The 23,685-nt window shown below is 43.5% G+C and overlaps 1 protein-coding gene across 1 annotated transcript in view; it reads left to right on the forward strand.

The window, feature by feature from the left end:
* Nucleotides 1-23,685, forward strand: part of LOC309559471 (cytochrome P450 2C8-like) — an 80,837-nt gene that overhangs the window by 26,609 nt on the left and 30,543 nt on the right. The window contains exons 2-5 of the mRNA XM_082262743.1: nucleotides 2,026-2,232; nucleotides 5,464-5,626; nucleotides 11,065-11,214; nucleotides 17,477-17,637. Coding sequence (XP_082118869.1) covers nucleotides 2,053-2,232; nucleotides 5,464-5,626; nucleotides 11,065-11,214; nucleotides 17,477-17,637 — 654 coding nt within the window. The 5' untranslated portion in view covers nucleotides 2,026-2,052. The remainder of the gene's footprint in view (nucleotides 1-2,025; nucleotides 2,233-5,463; nucleotides 5,627-11,064; nucleotides 11,215-17,476; nucleotides 17,638-23,685) is intronic.

Below are 23,685 nucleotides of genomic sequence, written 5' to 3' on the forward strand. Positions count from 1 at the left end.
CAGAGCACATATTGTTCTTTCTGGCAAAGAAACAGCTGTAGTAGCTTTCTATTTGCATATACTAGGCTAGACTTTCTCAACCAGGGTTCCTCCTAAGATTACAAGGGGTTCCTTGAGCAATGGCAAAATGATCTCCTACATACAATGACCACCAATGCAGGATGGGAATTTTCCAATGGCCACCAATATAGGGGCTCAATTCTCCAATAAAGTTTTGGAGGCTCCAGAAACAAAAAATAAAAAAATGCACATTTTTTTTACCTGAAGGAAATTAGCATTTTTTTTTTTTATAAAAGGTGAACTTATCCTTTAACCGCTTAAGGACTGTCCCATGTACATATACTGTGGCAGGGCAGCCCTTAAGCACAAAATCAGGTACCTGTACCTGACTTCTTCCTGGTCTGGGAGAGTGTGCGCTGCCAGAGACCTGCTCCTGCTGTGATTGGACACATCGCGAGCCAATCAGTGGGCCCGGCGGACCCAATGTTCACCAGGAACAGAGAGAGGCAGAACGGCGGTCTGGTAAGAAAGACAGATATCTTGTGTTTCTGCTAAGCAGGAACATGGATCTCTGTCTTTCTACAGAGCAACCATCCCACACACAGTAAGAAAGCACTCCCAGGGAAAACATGTAACCCTTTGATTACCCCTGTTATCCCCTTCCCTGCCAGTGTCATTAGTACAGTGACAGTGCATATTTTTAGCAGTGATCACTGTATTGGTGTCAGATTTGTCCACCAGTCCTGACAAAAATCACTGATGGCCACCATTACTAATCAAAAATATATAAAAAATAAAAAATATCCATAAATCTTTCCCATAGTTTGTAGACGTTATACATTTTGTGCAATCAATATACGCTAAAGGTCCTTTCACACGGGCGATCCGATCCGATCCATATGTCAGTTTTTCAGGCGGACCTGATCGGAATGCTCCATGCATCCCTATGGGGCAGCAGATGTCAGCGAAGACATGTCTGCTGACAACCGCTGCTATCCAAACCGATCCTGTCCGTGAAATCCAGATGGATGAAAACCCTATTTTCAATCCATCCAGCACGGATCGGATGGGATCGCATGAGAACAGACAGGCAGTCCGTTCTCATCTGTTCTCCCCATAGAGGACAGCGGGGATCTGACAGCTCCATCTGCGCACACAGAGCAGAGACGGAGCTGTCATCCGCCTGCTCAGCGGGGATCGGTGGATCAATCCCCCGCTGAGCAGAACGGACCTCGTCGGACGGCGCACCATGTGAAAGGACCCTTACTGGGATTTTTTTTTCCAAAAATATGTAGGCGAATACATATTGGTCTAAATTGATGAAGACATTTTTTACTTTTTTTTTTATTGAATGTTTTATAGCAGAGAGTAAAAAATATAGTTTTTTTTTTTTTTTTCAAAAATTGTCAGTCTATTTTTGTTTATAGCGCAAAACAAAATAAAAAGCGCAGAGGTAATCAAATACCACCAAAAGAAAGCTCTATTTGTGGGAAAAAAAGGACATCAATTTTATTTGGGTACAGCGTCGCACAATAGCGCAATTGACAGTTAAAATAACGCAGTGCCGAATCGCAAAAAATGGCCTGGTCAGAAAGGGGGTAAAACCTTCCGGAGCTAAAGTGGCTAGAGAACCCTCTCTGATTTGCTCTGCTGAAAAGCTAACTGAACCCGAGTCCTCAATACAATTATGAAAATGCTATGTTGGGTTCAGCAGGCCTGCAGTCACCATGTACAGATTTTCATTGTCCCAGATCACCATGCTCTGTAAAAAAAATAAAATGCAACCTAGCAGCATCAGATCTGACGAATCTGCAGAAAGACAGTGTCCCTCCCACATGAAGAATGTGGTTTTCCAGACATAAACAGTTTAATCTCTGCCCTTTGAACATTGCATATGATTGAGCCAGACGGCTGGTAAGTCATGTTATATATTAACTGTGTTACATAAAATTATGCATAATAACAGTGTTGTGAAAGGTCCATTGTTATTATAATTTGTTATGTATTTTTTTTTTTACACGGCAGGGTTACTGGCAGCAAATTCCAAGACCAATGGATTTCATGGATTCTAGCACGCTGATCCTGGCTTTCTGTGTCACCTGTCTCATATTATTCTTTATGAGGAATAGAAATAAAAAATATTGGCACATGCCCCCAGGGCCCACCCCTCTTCCTTTTTTGGGAAATGTACTGCAGCTGAACATGAAAGATCTACCTAAGTCCTTCATAAAGGTGAGAGTGTGCAGGAGCAGCTACAGGGGGTGCAACAAATACATGACCACTGAGATAAGGGTACTGAATGTAGCTGTTTCATATGTTCACATTGAAGTCAATTCTCAAAAGTGCAATGAATTAACCAAGGCTTTTTTTCTCTGAAAATAGTTACAGAAACTCAACCACGACCCCACACACACACCAAACCTCATCAAATATTGGGCATGGTCAAATTTCACTAACAGTGGGAGGGTTCTAAAGAGGCAATAAATACCAGGAGTGTAGTACATACATAGTGCAGAATTTGGGGATGTGTTACATACATTGTGCAGAATTTGGGGATGCGTTACGTACAGAGTGCAGAATTTGGGGATGCATTACGTACAGAGTGCAGAGTTTGGGGATGCGTTACGTACAGAGTGCAGAGTTTGGGGATGCGTTGCGTACAGAGTGCAGAGTTTGGGGATGCGTTACGTACATAGTGCAGAGTTTGGGGATGCGTTACGTACATAGTGCAGAGTTTGGGGATGCGTTACGTACATAGTGCAGAGTTTGGGGATGCGTTACGTACATAGTGCAGAGTTTGGGGATGCGTTACGTACATAGTGCAGAGTTTGGGGATGCGTTACGTACATAGTGCAGAGTTTGGGGATGCGTTACATTCATAGTGCAGAGTTTGGGGATGCGTTACATTCATAGTGCAGAGTTTGGGGATGCGTTACATTCATAGTGCAGAGTTTGGGGATGCGTTACATTCATAGTGCAGAGTTTGGGGATGCGTTACGGACATAGTGCAGAGTTTGGGGATGCGTTACGGACATAGTGCAGAGTTTGGGGATGCGTTACGTACAGAGTGCAGAGTTGGGGATGCGTTACATTCATAGTGCAGAGTTTGGGGATGCGTTACATTCATAGTGCAGAGTTTGGGGATGCGTTACGGACATAGTGCAGAGTTTAGAGGTGTGCTGCATACATAGTACAGAGTTCAGCCCTCTTCCACAGCTGCTTACCTCTGCAAACCCCTATCCACATCTCACTTCCACCCCTCTTCAGCTCTCACCTCTGCATACCTCCATACCCCCATTTTCTCCCCACACAGGTGCACTCTGTCCCCCGAGCCCACCCCTTTTTGAAGCCTATTAGAGTCTCCTGCTCTAATCACGTTCTTAAAAAAAAAAACATTGGAATCCATGCGTCCGGCGCTCTGCATGTAGATGACGGGGCCGGGCGCATGGAATGGACGGGCCTCCACTGCACTAGACCCTAAATATACAGTGCCTTGCAAAAGTATTAGGCCCCCTTGAACTTTTTGACCTTTTGCCACATTTCAGACTTCAAACTTAAAGATATAAAACTGTAATTTTTGGTGAAGAATCAACAACAAGTGGGACACAATCATGAAGTGGAACGAAATTTATTGGATATTTCAAACTTTTTTAACAAATAAAAAACTGAAAAATTGGATGTGCAAAATTATTCAGCCCCCTTAAGTTAATACTTTGTAGCGCCACCTTTTGCTGCGATTACAGCTGTAAGTCGCTTGGGGTATGTCTTTATCAGTTTTGCACATCGAGAGACTGAAATTTTTGCCCATTCCTCCTTGCAAAACAGCTCAAGCTCAGTGAGGTTGGATGGAGAGCGTTTGTGAACAGCAGTTTTCAGTTCTTTCCACAGATTCTCGATTGGATTCAGGTCTGGACTTTGACTTGGCCATTCTAACACCTGGATATGTTTATTTGTGAACCATTCCATTGTAGATTTTGCTTTATGTTTTGGATCATTGTCTTGTTGGAAGACAAATCTCCGTCCCAGTCTCAGGTCTTTTGCAGACTCCATCAGGTTTTCTTCCAGAATGGTCCTGTATTTGGCTCCATCCATCTTCCCATCAATTTTAACCATCTTCTCTGTCCCTGCTGAAAAAAAGCAGCCCAAACCATGATGCTGCCACCACCTTGACAGTGGGGATGGTGTGTTCAGGGTGATGAGCTGTGTTGCTTTTACGCCAAACATAACGTTTTGCATTGTTGCCAAAAAGTTTGATTTTGGTTTCATCTGACCAGAACACCTTCTTCCACATGTTTGGTGAGTCTCCCAGGTGGCTTGAGGCAAACTTTAAACAACACTTTTTATGGATATCTTTAAGAAATGGTTTTCTTCTTGCCACTCTTCCATAAAGGCCAGATTTGTGCAGTATACGACTGATTGTTGTCCTATGGACAGAGTTTCCCACCTCAGCTGTAGATGTCTGCAGTTCATCCAGAGTGATCATGGGCCTCTTGGCTGCATCTCTGATCAGTCTTCTCCTTGTATGAGCTGAAAGTTTAGAGGGACGGCCAGGTCTTCAAAGATTTGCAGTGGTCTTATACTCCTTCCATTTCAATATTATCGCTTGCACGGTGCTCCTTGGGATGTGTAAAGCTTGGGAAATCTTTTTGTATCCAAATCCGGCTTTAAACTTCTCCACAACAGTATCTCGGACCTGCCTGGTGTGTTCCTTGTTCTTCATGATGCTCTCTGCGCTTTAAACTGACCTCTGAGACTATCACAGTGCAGGTGCATTTATACGGAGACTTGATTACACACAGGTGGATTCTATTTATCATCATTAGTCATTTAGGTCAACATTGGATCATTCAGAGATCCTCGCTGAACTTCTGAAGAGAGTTTGCTGCACTGAAAGTAAAGGGGCTGAATAATTTTGCACGCCCAATTTTTCAGTTTTTTATTTGTTAAAAAAAATTGAAATATCCAATAAATTTCGTTCCACTTCATGATTGTGTCCCAGTTGTTGATTCTTCACAAAAAATTACAGTTTTATATGTTTATGTTTGAAGCCTGAAATGTGGCAAAAGGTCGCAAATTTCAAGGGGCCGAATACTTTTGCAAGGCACTGTATGTATTTGTAGTTATAAAATGAATGTCAAGTGAGCCAAAAACATGAGATGATGATTGGATTTGCAGACAAGCGAGACCTATCTGACCTATATAAATCTACTGTATGTGTGTGTGTGTGTGTGAATAGGTAAGTAGGCCTATCTATAAAATGTAAACTCAACCAATGAAAAACACATCCATTAATGATCTGACCAAGAGTGTGTGTTGGTACACAAATACATAACCGTAGCCAGTGTCAACTAAATCAGAGACCATCTTCCCTTTTAAAGACTTTTCTACATATTGCAGACAGCAGGTGTGAAGTTCAGAGTGGGTATATCATTTACAAATAGTGTTTTCTTGTTTTGGCCATAGCTTGCGAAGATCCATGGAGATGTGTTTACTGTCCACTTGGGGAGCAGGACAGCGGTGGTCCTACATGGATATGATGCTGTGAAGGAGGCTCTAGTGGACAACGCAGATATTTTCGGTGACAGAGCAAAAGTCCCGGGAGCACAACTTGTGTTTAAAGACTATGGTATGTGACACCTCTAATCCTATTTAAACCTTTGCTAAGAAAACAATGGCTGCTATTAAAAAATGCCAATTCACTGGCTGTTATACTGATGTACTTCACTTTTATTTTTATAACTTACTGACATGAAACTCAAAGCATTGATGCAAGAGCATCAGTATAATAGCCTGGCAACTACCATTCCTTAAAAAATCAGCAGTGGCAGTCTCCATGTTGCTCACAAAAATGTTCTGATATCTCACAATATGCGTGGATGCCTTCAGAACTAATATAAAGTTGAACTTCAGGTAAAAAAAATTAATTTATTGGACTAGTAATAGTAAAAGAAAAAACAAAACAAAAAAAAAAAACAGCTTTGCTTCAACCCAAAAAAGTTTTCTGCAATTATTTACTTTAGCTACTAGATGTCCTCGGTCATTCTACCCACTTTCTCTGAGCTTCGGTTGTCATGGACCCACCCCTGCACTGAATGGCACTAACATTACATCAGCACTGTAGAGAAATGGTAGTAGCGCTGGAACAATCTAAAAAGGTCCCTAAGACTATGAATGTCCGCCACACTGATAGTGCGGTTAATAACAGTCCTCACAGTCTTTAATCAAATAGTCCCATAGGTCTAATGGTGGATAAAAATACACATCAATCTCCTTTTCCCCAATCTTCAGTCACCATGAAAGACTCATATATGGATAACGACAGTTCTTAGGTATATGATAGGGATACACCAAAACTTCGTGTTATCTGATAGGGTCACCACAGGTCCACCACCAAGTGCAAGGGGAAGTAAGAAGTGGCCACTCACCGGATGCACATGCTCACTTATTCTCATAAATGAGCTCACTTCGCATGTTAATAACAAATCCCAATGTAGCCATAGGACAGGTCAGAAGTAAGCAAACGATCTTTACACTCCAATGCAGTGGCACTCTTTTCACTTTTCAGTATGTCTGCTGGGCAGAAACAGCAAGTTGGCTGTGACAGGGCTGTTCAGCTCCAACAGCCTTGAGGAAACAGCTTGCTTTTCTTTCATGACATTTTCTTAGGAAAGAAGGAGATATAAGGACTGGCACAAGTACCGTGAGTCTTGTCTGAGGTTTTCCCATGTGGTTTGGGAAAGCAAATCACTCAGAGGTATTGCTGCCCCCCTAGTCCGCCATGCAGGGAGATCTGGTTCCAGGGTGGAGACCTGGAACCAGATCTCCCTGCATGGCGGACTAGGGGGGCAGCAATACCTCTGAGTGATTTGCTTTCCCAAACCACATGGGAAAACCTCAGACAAGACTCACGGTACTTGTGCCAGTCCTTATATCTCCTTCTTTCCTAAGAAAATGTCATGAAAGAAAAGCAAGCTGTTTCCTCAAGGCTGTTGGAGCTGAACAGCCCTGTCACAGCCAACTTGCTGTTTCTGCCCAGCAGACATACTGAAAAGTGAAAAGAGTGCCACTGCATTGGAGTGTAAAGATCGTTTGCTTACTTCTGACCTGTCCTATGGCTACATTGGGATTTGTTATTAACATGCGAAGTGAGCTCATTTATGAGAATAAGTGAGCATGTGCATCCGGTGAGTGGCCACTTCTTACTTCCCCTTGCACTTGGTGGTGGACCTGTGGTGACCCTATCAGATAACACGAAGTTTTGGTGTATCCCTATCATATACCTAAGAACTGTCGTTATCCATATATGAGTCTTTCATGGTGACTGAAGATTGGGGAAAAGGAGATTGATGTGTATTTTTATCCACCATTAGACCTATGGGACTATTTGATTAAAGACTGTGAGGACTGTTATTAACCGCACTATCAGTGTGGCGGACATTCATAGTCTTAGGGACCTTTTTAGATTGTTCCAGCGCTACTACCATTTCTCTACACTGTTATCAAATATTTCCATATTTGTTTTAAGTAGCAGCTTCAATATTATTATTTTTACCAGTTGGGTGCTGGTGCATCCTAGAGCGCAGAGTTAATCACACAGTTTGGGCGGGAGACTGAGGATTAATATATCTTTCCATTACATCAGCACTGTTCAGAGCAGCAGTAAGAACCATTCCCCGCTGCTGCTGGAGGACAAGCAAGTTTTTGAAAAATGTATATAAGTGTAAGTGCACCCCATAAAAACTGTTGACCTATTACAACATATAAGAACAGGAAAACATTAGATATTAATTCCAACACACCAAATAAATATCAGGTAATAATGATATACTCTATGTAAGCTAATTAAACATAAAATGGACATGGTTTATTCATTCTTATAATCTAAATGTATAAAAGTGCAGATTCGTCATGTGGAAAACATACTGTAAGGACACCTCTACACATAGGTGTGCACAGCCTATTGCATTAGGGTGTGCACCCCAAAGCTTAGACACACATGCGTTTCTCTGCAGCCTCAGCTGCACTGGTCAATGAACGACAGGTCCCCAAGCTCTGTTATATAGTTAACCTGGTTGAAAAAAGACACAAGTCCATCCAGTTCAACCAAATGAATGGGTAGTGCTCTGTGCTAAGTGGCTTCCGGTAAACAGTTTACTATGCTTCTGTTATAAATGAACACAGTGAGTGAGTGTGTTCATTTGGAAAAGGAAGGGGGCAATAAATGATATATTGACTAGCCCCTTCCTCTGCTCTCTATCATGAAACATCCCAGAATGTTTCAGGAGAGGAGAGGATGGAAGCCAGCAGCACTGCAGGGAGAATGGGGAAGGGCAACACAGGGGGAAGCCTGGGAAGTAGGGGTAATCGAGACTGCACAGAGGATAGGGTGTGCCTAATGCCTCTACATTTATTAACACTTGAAATTAAATTAGACTTCGGTGTTACAAATTAGGTCACAATGATTAGTACCTTCTTGGAGAATATGCAGATGGAACCTGTCTAAGGCCCCTTTCATAGGTCAGGCCTTCTGGAACAATGTGCTGTGTGGACTGGTGAACCAAGATATCGTTTTATGCCCACACTGACAGTAGACATGTTTGATGCAAACCAAGGACAGCATTTGAGGAAAAGAAACTCACACCAACTGTTAAGCATAGTGGTAAAAATATTATGGTTTGGGGTTCCTTTGTTGCTATAGGGTTTGGGCAGCTTACAGTCATCTAGTCAACTATGAATTCTTCATCATTTAAAAGTCTGCTAAATGAGAATGTAAGGCTGTGTCTCAAAAAGTAGAAGTAGAACCAGAAATCGATTTTTCAACATGATAATGATCTGAAACACACTAGCAAATTCATAGAGGAATAGCTCAGAAAGGAGAAATGAAGCGATTCGGAGCGGACTGGCCTAGTCAAATCCCTGATTTTAATATTCTTGAATTTTTGTGTAGGGATTTGAAACAGGCAGTTCCAACAAGGAAATCCACAAACGTTTTTCATAAAGGAGTGGACATAAATGATATCAGAAAATGATGGGCAGTTATGCAGAACACCTACAAGACATTATTTCTGCTAAAAGGGGCAATACCAGCTTCTAAGATAATCTTTTTTCCAGAGTACACCATTCATTGCATGTATTGATACTTTTGCAAAATAAGTTTACAATATTTATTTCCTTGCATTTTCAGTTAGGTTTATCATTTTTATCTACTTCCACTGTTTGAATTGAGAGGATTAAGATCGAGTCAACAACTTCAATGGGGGTAGATTATTTATACCGTATTTATCAGTGTATAACATGCCCTTTTCCCCCCTGAAAAGTGCAAACCATGCGTGCATGTTATACGCCAATTTTGTTTTTACCAATGAGGGGGGCGGCCGATCGCCCTGCCTCTCCTGGCCATGGTACAGCCCTGCCAGGGTACTCTAAAGTTCTACTCTAAAAATCACTGCCAGACCCTTTTTAAAGATCCTTCCTACCAGGGGAGGACTGGGGCAGGGGGGCAATTGCCCCCTGGGCTGCTCTGATGCCCTGTAAAAAGGCTGCACAGCTTCTGCCACAGACATGCCTAAATTAATCCTAGTGAAGAGAAGTAAAAAGTCCCGCTGCTGACCTACTGAGTGCAGGATGAAGATAAGCACAGAGCGCAGCCCCCTCCCCCGTGGATGGTATAAACTGTGTCCGACCAGAAGGTGGTTCCATGCCCCACTGGAGACTCTCCCCCAGGCAGCCCCAACCAAGCTGTCCCGGCTCCCCCCTGCTGGCCAGGTTGGGAACCCGGATTCGGCCGGTGGGTTGAGAGTACCTGGAGCAGAACTTCAGCCTGGAATGGGGGTCAGGAGGAGGCCGGGAAGAGGAAGAGTAGGAGGGTGCCGAGTTCCTGCACCATGGGCCTCTGGATTGTACTTGTCCCCTGGGCCGAAAGTTGCCAGTCAGCCTCTGCTTCCTACATTGTGTCAGTGTCAGTGAAAAATGGTGCCTGTCAACACCCTATTAGCTCTGTTCTTTCTGGTCACTCTCCTCCTCTTGCTCCTCCTCCTCCGAGTGTAGCTTTAGATTGGAGGAGGAAAGCAGTCACGTGACTGGCCATGAAACATCACAGGAGAGTGGTCATGTGAGCGACCATGAAAGAACAGCGGTAACAAGGCATTTAGAGGCATCGGTTTACAATGACACAGACACCGTGTAGGAAGGATCTATGAAAAGGAGTTGGCAGTGATTCTTAACTTTAGAGTACACTGGAAGGGCTGTTCCAGGAGACTGGGGTTCTCATGGGAGTGCAGAGGGGCTGTGCTATGTAAAGGGGATGTATAATAAAAGGAGCTGTGTACTGTGCAGGTGGGGGGCTGTGTGTAATGTAAAGGGGGCTGTGCAATGTAAAGGGGGACTGTATAATGAAAGGGGCTGTGTAATGTGCAGGGGAAGGGGGTTGTGTATGCTGCAGGGGGAGAGGGCTGTGCAATGTATGAGGGGGGCTGTGTAATGTAAAGGGGGCTGTGTAATGTAAAGGAGGCTATGTAATGTAAGGGGGGGCTGCATAATGTGCAGGGGGTCTGTGTAATGTGCAGGGAGGGGCTGTGGAATGTGCAGGGGGGCTGTTTAATATGCGTTCATATTGCTTTATTTACCTTATAAGTGGTATAAATATTAATAAAAAAATATTAATATTAATTCATAAAGTTCTGAACTACCCTTATTTTGCTTTTTTTTCCCTGCAACTTCCCTCTTAAAATTAAGGTGCGTGTTATATACTGATAAATACGGTAATTTTGTTTTCTGGTGGTTGGGTGACTTTCCCATGACAGCAGCTTTAAAGCATATAGTTACATAATTACATAGTAGTTGAGGTTGAATAAAGACAATAGTCCATCCAGTTCAACCTGATTTCTACTCGCTTTTATGTACCTTTTGAGACAGAAAGTGAAGGAAAATCCCCCCAATTAATGGGACAAACAGAAAAAAAAGAAGGTCTTAACTCTCACCTATTTTATCTAAAATGGAAAAAAAGTTTTAGCTTTGCATACTGTATACTTAAATATTTATTAAAAAATGCCTTTTGGTCAACAGGGGTGATGCTTAGTAATGGGGAGCGCTGGAAACAGCTTCGACGCTTCTCCCTCACTACAATGAGGAACTTCGGGATGGGGAAGAGAAGTGTTGAAGAGCGGATCCAGGAGGAGTCTTGGTGTCTTATAGAGGAGTTTAGAAGAAAAGCAGGTGGGTTTGAAATGTATAAAACCTGTTAAGCTTCAGGCTTTAGCAGTGGCGTTGGGAGGGGGGCTGACCCAAGCTATAGCCCGGAGAGGGGGCCCCAAAAAACACTGGGTCTCATATTGCTCATGAAAACTAATTAGCCCCAAGTCCCAAAGCCTGGGGTAACTTACCCAGCAGGTGATTGGTTGATAGGTGGTCCTAGCAACCAATCACGGTGTGCAAACTGCATACTATAGCCCTGAGTTCCTGGCCAACCCCAGGTATTGGGACTTGGGGCTAGTACCCACATGGAAGAAAAATATATTTAAAATATATTTTAAAAAAACATTTTTAATTTATTTTTTCAAAATATATTGGAAATATATTTGAAATGCTACAATTTTGGCCATATTCAATATATTTCTAAAACATTTTCCCTAAATATATTGGAAATATATTTTTCTTCCATATGGGTAGGTTAACTTTGGAAGTTCCCGCTGTTAGATTTAACTTTCTGTCTATTCAGCACTGGCATTGCTGTTTCTCTCCATTTCTGCCTCTGTCCTGCTCCCTGCTCCGCTACTGTGTCTCCCCCTCTGCATGCCCGAATAAGGTAGGAAGGGGCAGAGATGCAGGGGGGAGGGGGGCTGTGTAATGCAAAAGGGGTCCAGAGGTGTGGGGGCTGTGTAACGTAAAGGGGTCTAGAGGTACAGGGGCTGTGTAATGTAAAGGGGTCCAAAGGTACAAGGGCTGTGTAATGTAAAGGGGTCTGGATCCTGGCGCTGATCTTAACGCCCCCTTCTGATGTCGGAAGGGGGTGTCATGGGATTAAATTTACCTTCGGGCTGAAGCCCCTGGTCTTTTTCCCACCTAGCAACACCCCTGGGAAAAGAGGGGAGGAGCGCCACAAGAGTGCAATAAAAAGAGTTTTATTAAGAACAAACAGGATACGGTGACTCACATCTGGGATCAAATCTGAACAATCGCTGTGGTGCCCTCCGTGGGGTAGTCAGATTGCTGGCAGCTTTCTCTGTGTCCAGTGCAGCTCGATCGTCCGGTAAGGGTCCGAGGGTAGTCTCAGGCAGCTTCCGTGTCAGGACAGCGAAGGGGTTGCAGAGAGCTGTTGTGGCTGCGGTCGGCAGCGTCTGACGTCACGGGCAGCCTGGGCTTCGTGGGCGTATCCGGGCAACACTACATGTTTCGGAGCATGCGCAACATGCCGTGATCGAGCATGCGCACTCCTTTGTCAAGCGCTGATTTATATACTTTTTAGCAACACCCCTGGGCTTTAGAGTTACATAGTTAGTGAGGTTGAAAAAAAGACATCAGTCCATCCAGTTCAACCTATGATGTGAGTGTGTGTTTGCTTTTAACCGTACATTGTATACCCCTGTATGTTGTGGTCTCTAAGGTGCCCATTTAATAGTTTTTGAAACTATCAATGCTCCCTGCTGATACGACTGCTTGTGGAAGAGAATTCCACATCCTTACCGCTCTTACAGTGAAGAACCACTTACGCATTTTAAGGTTAAACCGCCTTTCCTCTAGTTTTAGTGAGTGGCCACGTGTCTTATTGTATCTCCTTTCTCTGAATAGTTTGTTCCTTATGCTAGGGTCGCCAGTACAGTATTTGTACATTGATATCATATCCCCCCTCAATCGTCTCTTCTCCAGAGAGAATAGGTTCAGTGCTTGTAGTCTTTCCTCATAGCTGATGTCCTCCAGTCCCCTAATTATTTTTGTTGCCCTTCTCTGGATTCTTTCCAATTCCAGCAGATCCTTCCTGAGGACCGGTGCCCAGAACTGGACAGCATACACCAGATGTGGCCGGACCAGAGTCTTGTAGAGCGGGAGAATAATCTCTTTATTTCTGGAGTGAATACCCTTTTTTATACATCCCAGTATTCTGTTGGCTTTGCTTGCAGCGGCTTGGCATTGCATGCCACTGCCAAGCCTGTTGTCTACCAGTACCCCCAAGTCTTTTTCCATCCTAAACTCACCCAGAGGTTCCCCCCTAGTGAGTACCTTGCTTTCTGGTTTCTGGCCCCCAAGTGCATTACTTTACTTTTTTCAACATTAAACCTCATCTGCCATGTAGTTGCCCACCCCGTTATTTTGTTCAGGTCCGCTTGTAAGGCCTCCACATCCTGCATAGAAGATATTGGCAAGCTTAGTTTAGTATCATCCGCAAATACTGAGATTGTACTTGATATCCCCTTCTCTAGATCATTTATGAATAAATTAAACCGGATTGGTCCCAGGACAGAACCCTGGGGGACCCCACTTTCCACACCCGCCCAATCCGAGTACTCCCCATTGATCATCACCCTCTGGACTCTCCCCTGAAGCCAGTTCTCTATCCAGGTACTCACCTTATGGTCCATACCTACCTTCCTTAGTTTGTACAGTAAGTGTTTGTGGGGAACGGTGTCAAAGGCCTTTGCAAAGTCCAGATACACCACATCCACAGGCTTTCCTTTATCTAGGTGGCAGCTCACTTCATCATAGAAGGTTAATAGATTGGTTTGGCAAGAACGATTTTTCATGAATACATGCTGATTACTACTAATAATACCATTTTCATTACTAAAGTCTTGTATGTGGTCCCTTAACATCCCCTCCAAAATCTTGCAGACTACTGATGTTAGGCTGACCGGCCTATAGTTACCCGGGATACATCTCGGCCCCTTTTTAAATATTGGTACCACGTTGGCTTTTTTCCAATCAGCTGGTACCATACCCATCTGTAAACTATCCTTAAAGATCAAGAATAATGGTCTGGCAATCACCTGGCTGAGCTCTTTAAGAACCTTCAGGTGCAAGCCATCCGGTCCCGGTGATTTATTTATGTTAAGTTTCTCTAGTTTAGTTTTAAGTCTATCTTCTGTTAGCCATGGCGGTATTTCCTGAGGTGTGTTGTTTAGCTCGGCCTTACAAGCTAGGTTTGTGTAGCCCCCCGATTCTTTTGTGAAGACTGAAGAGAAGAAATTATTTAACACTTCCGCCTTTTCTCTGTCCTCAGTGGCCATATTTCCTTTGTCATCTTTTATGGGGCCAATGTGTGTTCTGGCCTCGCTTTCTTACTGTTTATATACTTAAAGAACTTCTTGGGGTTCTTTTTACTCTCCTCCGCTATATGTCTCTCGTGTTCTATTTTAGCCGCCCTGATTTCGTTTTTACATTTCTTATTACACTCTTTGTAATGCTTAAATGCTGCCAATGACCCCTCAGTCTTGTATTTTTTGAAGGCCTTTTCTTTAGCACTAATATGCATTTTTATGTTGGAGTTTAGCCACCCAGGGTTTAGTTTTGCTCTTTTAAATTTATTTCCCTTTGGAATGCACTGGTCAATCCCCTTGTTAAGTATGCTCTTAAAGCACTCCCATTTTTCCTCTGTGTTCTTTGTTCCAAGGGTTCTATCTCAATTGATATTTTCTAGCAGCGAGCGCAGTTTTGGGAAATTGACTCTTTTGAAATTCAGCGTCCTTATATTACCCCTCTGCTTCCTATTACTGTAACTAATACTGAAACTTATTGACCTATGGTCACTGTTTCCTAAGTTGCCCCGTATTTCTATATCCCTTAGCAGGTCTGTATTGTTGGTAGTCAGTAGTTCAAGTACCGCGCTGTTTCTTGTCGGTGCATTTACCATCTGACCCATGAAATTGTCCTGTAAAACATTTAGGAACTGCCTAGCCTTGGCTGAGTGTGCGGTTCCTTCTGCCCAGTCTATATCAGGATAATTAAAGTCCCCCATTATAATGACATTTCCCATCCTTGCTGCCAATCCTATCTGTAAAATGAGGTCCGCCTCCCCCTCCTCCCTCTGGTTGGGGGGCCTATAGCATACGCCCAATATTACTTTCCCCACCGTGCCTTCCCTTTGACGCTCTACCCATAGGGATTCTGCCTCGTCCTTAGCTCCATTATTAATATCATCCCTCATATTTATCTGTATACTGTTCTTAATATACAGACATACCCCTCCCCCTTTTTTACCTTCTCTATCTCTGCGATAAAGGGAATACCCCTGAATGGTCGCCATCCAGTCATGAGAGCTGTCAAACCAAGTCTCTGTTATCCCCACAAAATCTCAGTCCTCCTCAAACATCAGTAGCTCCAGCTCTCCCATCTTGTTGGCCAGGCTTCTGGCATTGGTATACAAACCTCTTAATTTTGACCGGTTACATATATCCTCATTTGATGTTTTTAGGCTGCTCTCTTGATTTTTCCCCATACCCCCCCTGGGTATAGGAGCTCTGAACACCCTACCGCTAATGCCCCCATTTCTGCCCTCTGAAACTTGCTTTCCTCTGGCTAATTCTACATCTGTACCCTCCCCCCCCCATCACCTAGTTTAAAAGCCCCTCTAACTTTTTGGACATCTTCTCACCCAGTACGGCTGCACCCTCCCCATTTAGGTGCAATCCGTCCCTACCAAAGAGACGGTGGCCGACTGAGAAGTCGGCCCAGTTCTCCAGGAACCCGAAACCCTCCTTACTACACCAGCTCCTCAGCCACTTGTTAACTTCCCTAATCTCCCGCTGCCTCTCTGGTGTGGCTCGAGGTACAGGAAGTATTTCGGAAAATACTACCTTGGAGGTCCTAGTCCTCAACTTAGCACCTAAGTCCCTGAAATCATTTAGGACTCTCCATCTTCCTCTGCCTATGTCATTGGTACCCACGTGTACCATGACAGCTGGGTCTTCCCCAGCCCCACCCAATAATCTGTCCACCCGATCCGCAATGTGCCGAACCCGAGCGCCCGGCAAACAGACTGTTCGGCGCACACGGTCTTTGTCGCAGATTACACTGTCTGTCCTTCTAATAATTGAGTCCCCTACCACCAGTACCTGTCTTTCCTTTCCCTTTCTCCCGGCCTCACTGGAGAAGTTCTTCTCCTGGCAGGTAGGGACGTCGCTCTTACCAGCAATGCTGGTCCCTGACTGGTTTCCCCAACATCACACAACGGGGCGTATCTATTGGGGTGCTCCAGCCTAGGATCAGCCTCCTTGCCTTGTCCCCTTCTACCCCTCCTAACTGTCACCCCTCTACTCTGCTCTGATGCCTGCACTTCCAATACTCCGCCCACCTCTGTGCAGACATCTGCCTGCACCTGACTGGTACGATCCTGGCTCTCCTCCGGTATGGACAGTCGTCTCAGTGTTGCCAGCTGCTTCCCTAGATTCAGGACCTGAGCTTCCAGGGAAGCAACTTGCTTACATTTTGCGCATTTGTATTCGCCCTCGATCGCATGACCGAGGAACGCATACATATCACAAGATGTACACCCAGTCGCATCTCCACACCTGCCGGGCATTGTACCTACTAATCTAATGGGGATTCAGTGATTTAGGGATTCAGTGATTTAAGTCTATCCTATGTGGCTATTTCCTGGCTTCCTAACTCTACCTTCTCTCCCTCTGGTACTCCACTACCCTGACTTGACACTCAGTTGCACAACACTCACAATCTCACAGCCCGGTCAGTCGCACAACACTCCCAGTCGCAACACCCGGTCGGTCAGTCGCACAACACTCAGTCGCACACACTCACAGTCACACAGCCCGGTCAGTTGCACCACACTCCCAGTCTCACAGCCCGGTTCAGTCGCACCACACTCTCAGTTGCCCAACACTCAGTCGCATAGCCCAGTCAGTCGCACAACACTCTGTTGCCCAACACTCTCAGTTGCACAACACTCTCAGTTGCCCAACACTCAGTCGCACAGCCCGGTCAGTCGCACAACACTCACAGTCGCACAACACTCACAGACACACAGCCCGGTCAGTCGCACAACACTCACAGACACACAGCCCGGTCAGTCGCACAACACTCACAGACACACAGCCCGGTCAGTCGCACAGGTAGTAATAGGTACTCACAGGCCCTCAGGTAGTAATAGGTACTCCCAGACACTCAGGTAGCAACAGGTACTCCCAGACACTCAGGTAGCAACAGGTACTCCCAGACACTCAGGTAGCAATAGGTACTCCCAGACACTCAGGTAGCAATAGGTACTCCCAGACACTCAGGTAGTAATAGGTACTCCCAGACTAGAGTTATCTAGAGGTGATATAGGGGATCTGATTTAAGCCAAGCATACAATAATTTTGACAAGCTGGTTGGTAAAAGATGGCCAATCAGGTTTAACTTTTTCCTCCTATTGGTCACTATGGTCAACAACTCCACTTTTGTGTTAATTTCTTTTCTCCAGTTTTAATGAATTCTCCCCATTAATTGTTCACTTGATTCAAGGAAGGAATTTTATTTAATTTTGCTGTAGGTTCACCCTTCGATCCTACAAATCTGGTGACTTTGGCGGTGTCCAACGTGATCTGTTCCATTGTCTTTGGTCAACGTTTTGATTATGAGGACAAGAACTTTCTTGGTCTTCTTGCAATGTTGAAAGATGCATTCAGAATAAGAAACTCCATTGCTGGACAGGTAAAACAGCTACTCTGATCTCACTAACTAGATTATTTTCTGCCAAAAGGAGACCCTATAAGGGTAGCCAAAAATTCTAAAAATGTTTAAGGAGGCTAGTAATGACAACCTACATGTTTCTGCATCAAGGTAAAAAACCTTTAAGACTTTATTAACACTTTAAAGTGTATTTTACACCAACTTTTCATATTTCTGATGTGTTTGTGTTACCATGTATTAAAATGTATTCTGTTTTTTTTGCTCTTCTACCTTTGTGTGAAATATATTGTTGTTCTGTCAGACCCCTGCTTTCCTATTTAAACTGACCACACCAGGGCATGGAAGCACATCCATCCCAGCACAGTAAATTTGTTTTTTTGCATTCTACTTGTGAGCACAGCCTTCCTGCACTCTATTGGTTATACCTCAGCTGACACACCCCTGAACAGCTCCTCTCTGGGAAGATCAGTGTACTGCTTTCCCTCTGCCTCCTGCTGACACATCCCTCTGCAGTCTTCACCTCCACCTCTCTAAGCCCCTATGCAGCTGAGAACAGAGCTCATGTGATCACTTTTTACAAAAATGTAAAACCTATATGTTTTGCCCTGCATTTCTATTTAAAACCCGAATGGGTTATTTTACAAGGTAAGGGTTCATATAAACTTTAACCACATCCCCTCTCATCCCTGTGCACCCCCTATGGACCAGAAACGTTTTTACAATTCTGCGGTGGACCTGTTTATTCAGCAGTAATGTTGACCTTTTATAAGATAAAAAGGTAATATATACTGCTCATAAAAATTAAAGGAATACTTTTAATCAGAGTATAGCATCAAGCCAATTAAACTCCTGGGATATTCATCTGGTCAGGTAAGTAGCAGAGGGGGTTGTTAATCAGTTTCAGCTGCTTTGGTGTTAATGAAATTAACATGTGCGCTAGATGGGCAAGAATGAAACGACCTAAAACAGGAATAGTTTTACAGGTGGAGGGCACTGACATTTTTTTCCGTACTCATCTTTTCTGACTGTTTAAACTAGTTTTGCATTTGGCTAGGGTCAGTGTCACTACTGGTAGCATGAGGTGATACCTGGACCCTATAGAGGTTGCACAGGCTGTTCAACTCCTACAGGATGGCATATCAATATGTGCCATCACCAAAAGGTTTGCTGTGTCTCCCAGCACAGTCTCAAGAGCATGGAGGGGATTCCAGGAGACAGGCAGGAATTCTAGGAGAGCTGGACAGGGCCGTAGAAGGTCCATAACCCATCAGCAGGACCGGTATCTGCTCCTTTGTGCAAGGAGGAACAGGATGAGCACTGCCAGAGCCCTACAAAATGACCTCCAGCAGACCACTGGTGTGAATGTCTTTGGCATTGAACACCAGAATCGGCATGTCCGTCACTGTGCTTTCACAGGTTCACCCTGAGCACATGTCACAGACGTGAAATGGTCTGGAGAACATTATGGTGCCTGAAACATCGTTCAGCATGACCGTTTTTTTTTTTTTTTTTTTTTTCACAATACTTAGACAATAAAACATAACAAGACTAAACACAACACACTTTGTATTATTTTTTTATACCAGTATAAGTTTAAAATTTTTATTCTGTAATCTTTCCTGTCTTAAATGACACTAAATCTATGATTTGGGTACAAAGCATTGCAAACTTATTTGCAAACAAAATATTTTTTTTTTTTTTTTTTCTTCTTTTTTTTTTTATTTTGCCTTTCTTTGTATGTGGCGATTAAAAAAAATATATATTTTAATATTAAATATTAATAGTTAATAAAATAGAAAAATCAGCAGGAAAATAATAGTTGGATGGAGAAGGAGAATAAGGAGATAATAATGGCTAAGTAGAGTAAACTAAGGGTTAATAAAGGGTTAAATAAAGGTAAATTTAAAAAAGACCTTTTTTTTACTTGTTAGGTTGCTTTATCTGACATCATCTGCAGATCAAAGTTTATCCCTTTAATCAGTGAAGGTAAAACTCATACGCTGCTAGGTAACTGCAAACAAAAAAAAAGTGTGCGTATGCTTGTTTGGAACTGCTGCAAACCACCCCCCAAAAGGGTACTCTATCACTTAAATAACCAATAAATATGTTTTATAAAGTGGTGCACTGTTCCTTTTAAATAACCATGATCAATTAGATTATAACATATTAAATGAATTAACCTTTGTGTATCATATAACACTATCAAACAGTATTAAATAAAAGAAAATAATTGCAATAGAAAGTACAGTGAGCAATGTGCTCCTAGGCATAAACAGTGTCCAATGTGTGATGTCAGTGCTCCTCTAAAGTCCACATTTCAAGTAAAGAGTATATAGTGAGTATTCAAAGTGTGCTTCAATCACCAATCACCTCCAGCTGCAATGCTCGCTCACCTTAAGCTTAGACCATAAGAGCCGGTTCAGACTGCTCCAACTCAAAGTCGCCCCATGAAGGAGCGACTTTTTAGCGCCGACTTTAGCGTGACTTTGAAGAGACTTAAATGATAGGTGACTTTGTCTGTGGGGAATGCCTGGGTAATCTTTTTCTTCTTCCTGGAAAGTCTGATCACAGTCGCTTGAAAATAGATAAGGATCCGACTTAGAGGCGACTCCCATTGAAGTCTATGTGCACAAGTCGGATAGAGGTCGCCTTGAAATAGTACAGGAAACGTTTCTGAAGTCGGAACGACTTCAGTAGTGCATATTAAGACGGCTCTCATTCATTTACATTGAATTTGTAATGACAAGAGACTTGGGGCGACTTGAGGGCAAACAAATCGCGTTTCAAGTCGGAGTAGTGTGAACTGGCTCTAAAGGTCCGTAAATGCAGATTAACAAGATTGGCTAATTCACCCACCATCCGATTCACACTATCAGCTTCATGCTGTATTAATCCCCTTTAAATCTGTGAAGATGGCAGCAGGACTAGGACACAGGCCCGGTCGGTCAGTGGTAGCAAGATAGCGTGCTTCATGGTCGGCACACCTTAGCTGCGGCTCCTCTCATCTCGCACCATAGAACTCTGCAGAATAGCGAAGTGAGCAGATGAACAAAACAGGATGGATACAAAAGCAACAATGTTACTTTATATTGTTCTATTTCCTTCTGAAGTTGTTAATTAACACTGAGTCAGAAAGGTTTTTTTTTTTTTTTACAGCAACTCTGTCTTTGATTATACAGAGCCCAGAATTGCTAAGGAGTAAAGGGGGATCCAGCAGCAGGGCAGAAGCAATGGATGTGCTACACATATCCTGTGTACTATACCAACTTTTTTAGGGTGTGTATAACACATCCAGAGTCCTAAACCAATTAATAAAGAGCAATCTGGTGTATGTTCATCTTCTCCGAGCCGTAAGATATAACTAATCCCCGATGAAGATTATGATTGTTGCATATCGAAACCCTTTGGGGTTCTTGTTTTGAGGCAGAAGTATAAAGTGGAAATTCTTTGTATAGCATTTCTGCTGCCAACAGGGTTATCTTTTTGGTGACATAATACATCACAGGCCATATTTTAAGCATTTTTTGTTTTTTAACTTTGTATAAATAAAGATATTTGTTATTATATATCTTACATTTTTGTATGTTTTGATTCATTTTTGCTGCCTAAAAGTCCAAGGGGGAAAACTCCGATATCTTTTTATGGCTTATGAAGGACACGCAGTACATTTCTCTTTTTGTGATTGTTCTTTATTCTTATAAAAGCACATTTATGGAGCACAGTGGTGTGCTTTACAAATGTTCCCCGAGCATCAAAGTCCCAAAGCAAACAAAGGTCCAAGTATTTTGATGAATGGGGAAAGGGGGGAATTGAGAGAACAAAGTTTGGTCTCATGACTTCTCAAAGTAATGTCATGGCCTCTGCAGCACTATACGGGAAACACTACAAAGGGCACAGCATGAACTACACTAGAATCAATAAATAAAGGATGTGTATGTAAACCAGAATTCATTAAAGGAAGGGTCACTGTGTACAACATTCCACTGCTCCTGTACACCTGCTGTTATAACTAGAGGCGAATTAACCAGCACTGCTGACCCTAAAATTAAAAAAGATATTAGACAATATCGTAGAACATTTTTTGGAGATATGATACTTAAAGTGAAATCTTTTCCTTAGTAAGCTGTGTATCTGTACCAGTCGTGTCACACAATGATGCATAACATGATGTGTTGGTGCACTGGATTCCTCATTTAAAATCTAACTTCACACTTTGTCACTGTTCAAGCAAGAAGTCACTGTGTTCCCCTGAGCCTCCAAAAGTCAGTGTTCGCCTACAGCCTAGTGCCAGAAATGCACCCACAGCCAAGTCCCTGCTGCATCCTCAGCCAAGCTTCAGCTGCAATCCACAGTCTGAACCTCCATAGTACCACCTTCCTCTGCCTCCACTGCCCCTGCAGTTTTAGTCTCCACTGCATCCACAGTCTAAATCCCCCCCAACCTCAGCCTCCACTGCATCCATAGTCTGAACATCCACTACACTTCCTTCACACCTGTAAGCTCAGCTGAGCCTTTTCTACAGCTATAACCTCAGCTGCATCTGCAGTCTAAACTGTATCTAGCTTAAACCTCTGCTGGGAACATTATGCACCCACAGCCTCCACTGTGCCTCCATTGCACCTGCATCCTTTGCTGAATATAATCTAAATCTTCACTGTACCTACTCTGTACTTGCATCCTCCAGTCTCTGCTGCAATATAGTCTCAAGCCTCAATATCTGCTGTGGTCAGCCCCATGGCACATGCCTCTCTCATTCCAGCACTTGGCACCTACCCTCCTATGCAACTGTGGGCATCTTTTATTTGACCTCCGGGTAGCCTGCAGCTAAGCCACAATCCTATTGAAGCTATTCCTGATGTAACATCAGCTATCTCCTATAATCCACTCGCAGAGTTGAGGGCACTGGTAATGTGACCACTAATCCTGCTTCTCACTAACAGGAGAAGGCCAATAACCGCTGCTGGAGGGATTCTGCTTTTTCCATCCTCAAGCCTGCAAGAGGTGGAATATAGCTGGCACTGAGACTGAGAACTCATCTCAATCTCAGACTGCCCTTCTTCCTCTCTCCCCTTGTCATGTGACATTTCATGGCCAGAGTGGGAAAGAAGAAGCTGCCTTCTCTGGCAGTTACAGTATTATCTAGGAGTACGGGGGGTAGACAACTCAGCCCTAGCCCTCTCCCCAAATAAAGTAGCTGCTAACTTTCAATAAAAGGACACTCAACTGTCCAGGAGACCAGTGCCATCTTCACCCAAACCCGGTTCTTTGCTGGTCTTTGGATCCCTGGAGCCGGCATTGTTAAGGTTGGCAGCCAGCTGCCCACCGGGCATTCATGAGCCATTCTGGTGGATCCGCCGTGACAATCTGATTAGAAGTGGTTGTGAGTACCTTTTAAAACCAGGTAACCGCTCCCCCCCCCCAAAAAAAAATGCCAAAAATAAAAACAGGGGTGGGGGGAGGGCATAAAGTGGAACTTAAAGCTCTGCTTTAACATGAAAAAATATATCTGATACTAGGGCACAATAAAGATATCATATACTGAATTTTAGCAGCTATTAGTAAGCTATTAGTATTATAAGGATGGTTTGCTAACCCCTTGAGGGGGGCACTCAAAATGACTCAGGTATTTCTTACCTCTTCTAAGCCTGCCAGGGCCAGGTTCCAGTTCTAAAGCATACTGACAAAATTCAAGCTCAGTCTAGGGGTGTCTTTTTGAGGATTGCAGTATTTGAACACAGGTGGGTAGATGGATGAAGGTGCAGGATACTCCAAAACACAGACATTAGGGGACAGATTTTAAAGCAAAGTCATTCTGTAGCAATCTTAATGCTAGAAGTAGAAAGAACAGCCAGTTGGTCTGAGTCTCTGTAAGAGCAGTTACAGTTACTATAGCAATCTTTGGCATCTAACCCTCAAAACACAAGCACACCTGGAGCTCAAGGCATAAGGTCCTACTCACAATGTTCAAAGACAGCTCCCCAACCATCTCCCCTGCAACACTCTTCAGTGAAAAAGGGACCTTCTCCAGACCAGCTTCCTAAAGTTTTAGTCAGTGTTAATTTTGTCGCC

This window comes from Pelophylax lessonae (genome assembly GCF_965119305.1).
Source record: "Pelophylax lessonae genome assembly, chromosome: 7".
Lineage (NCBI taxonomy): Eukaryota > Metazoa > Chordata > Amphibia > Anura > Ranidae > Pelophylax > Pelophylax lessonae.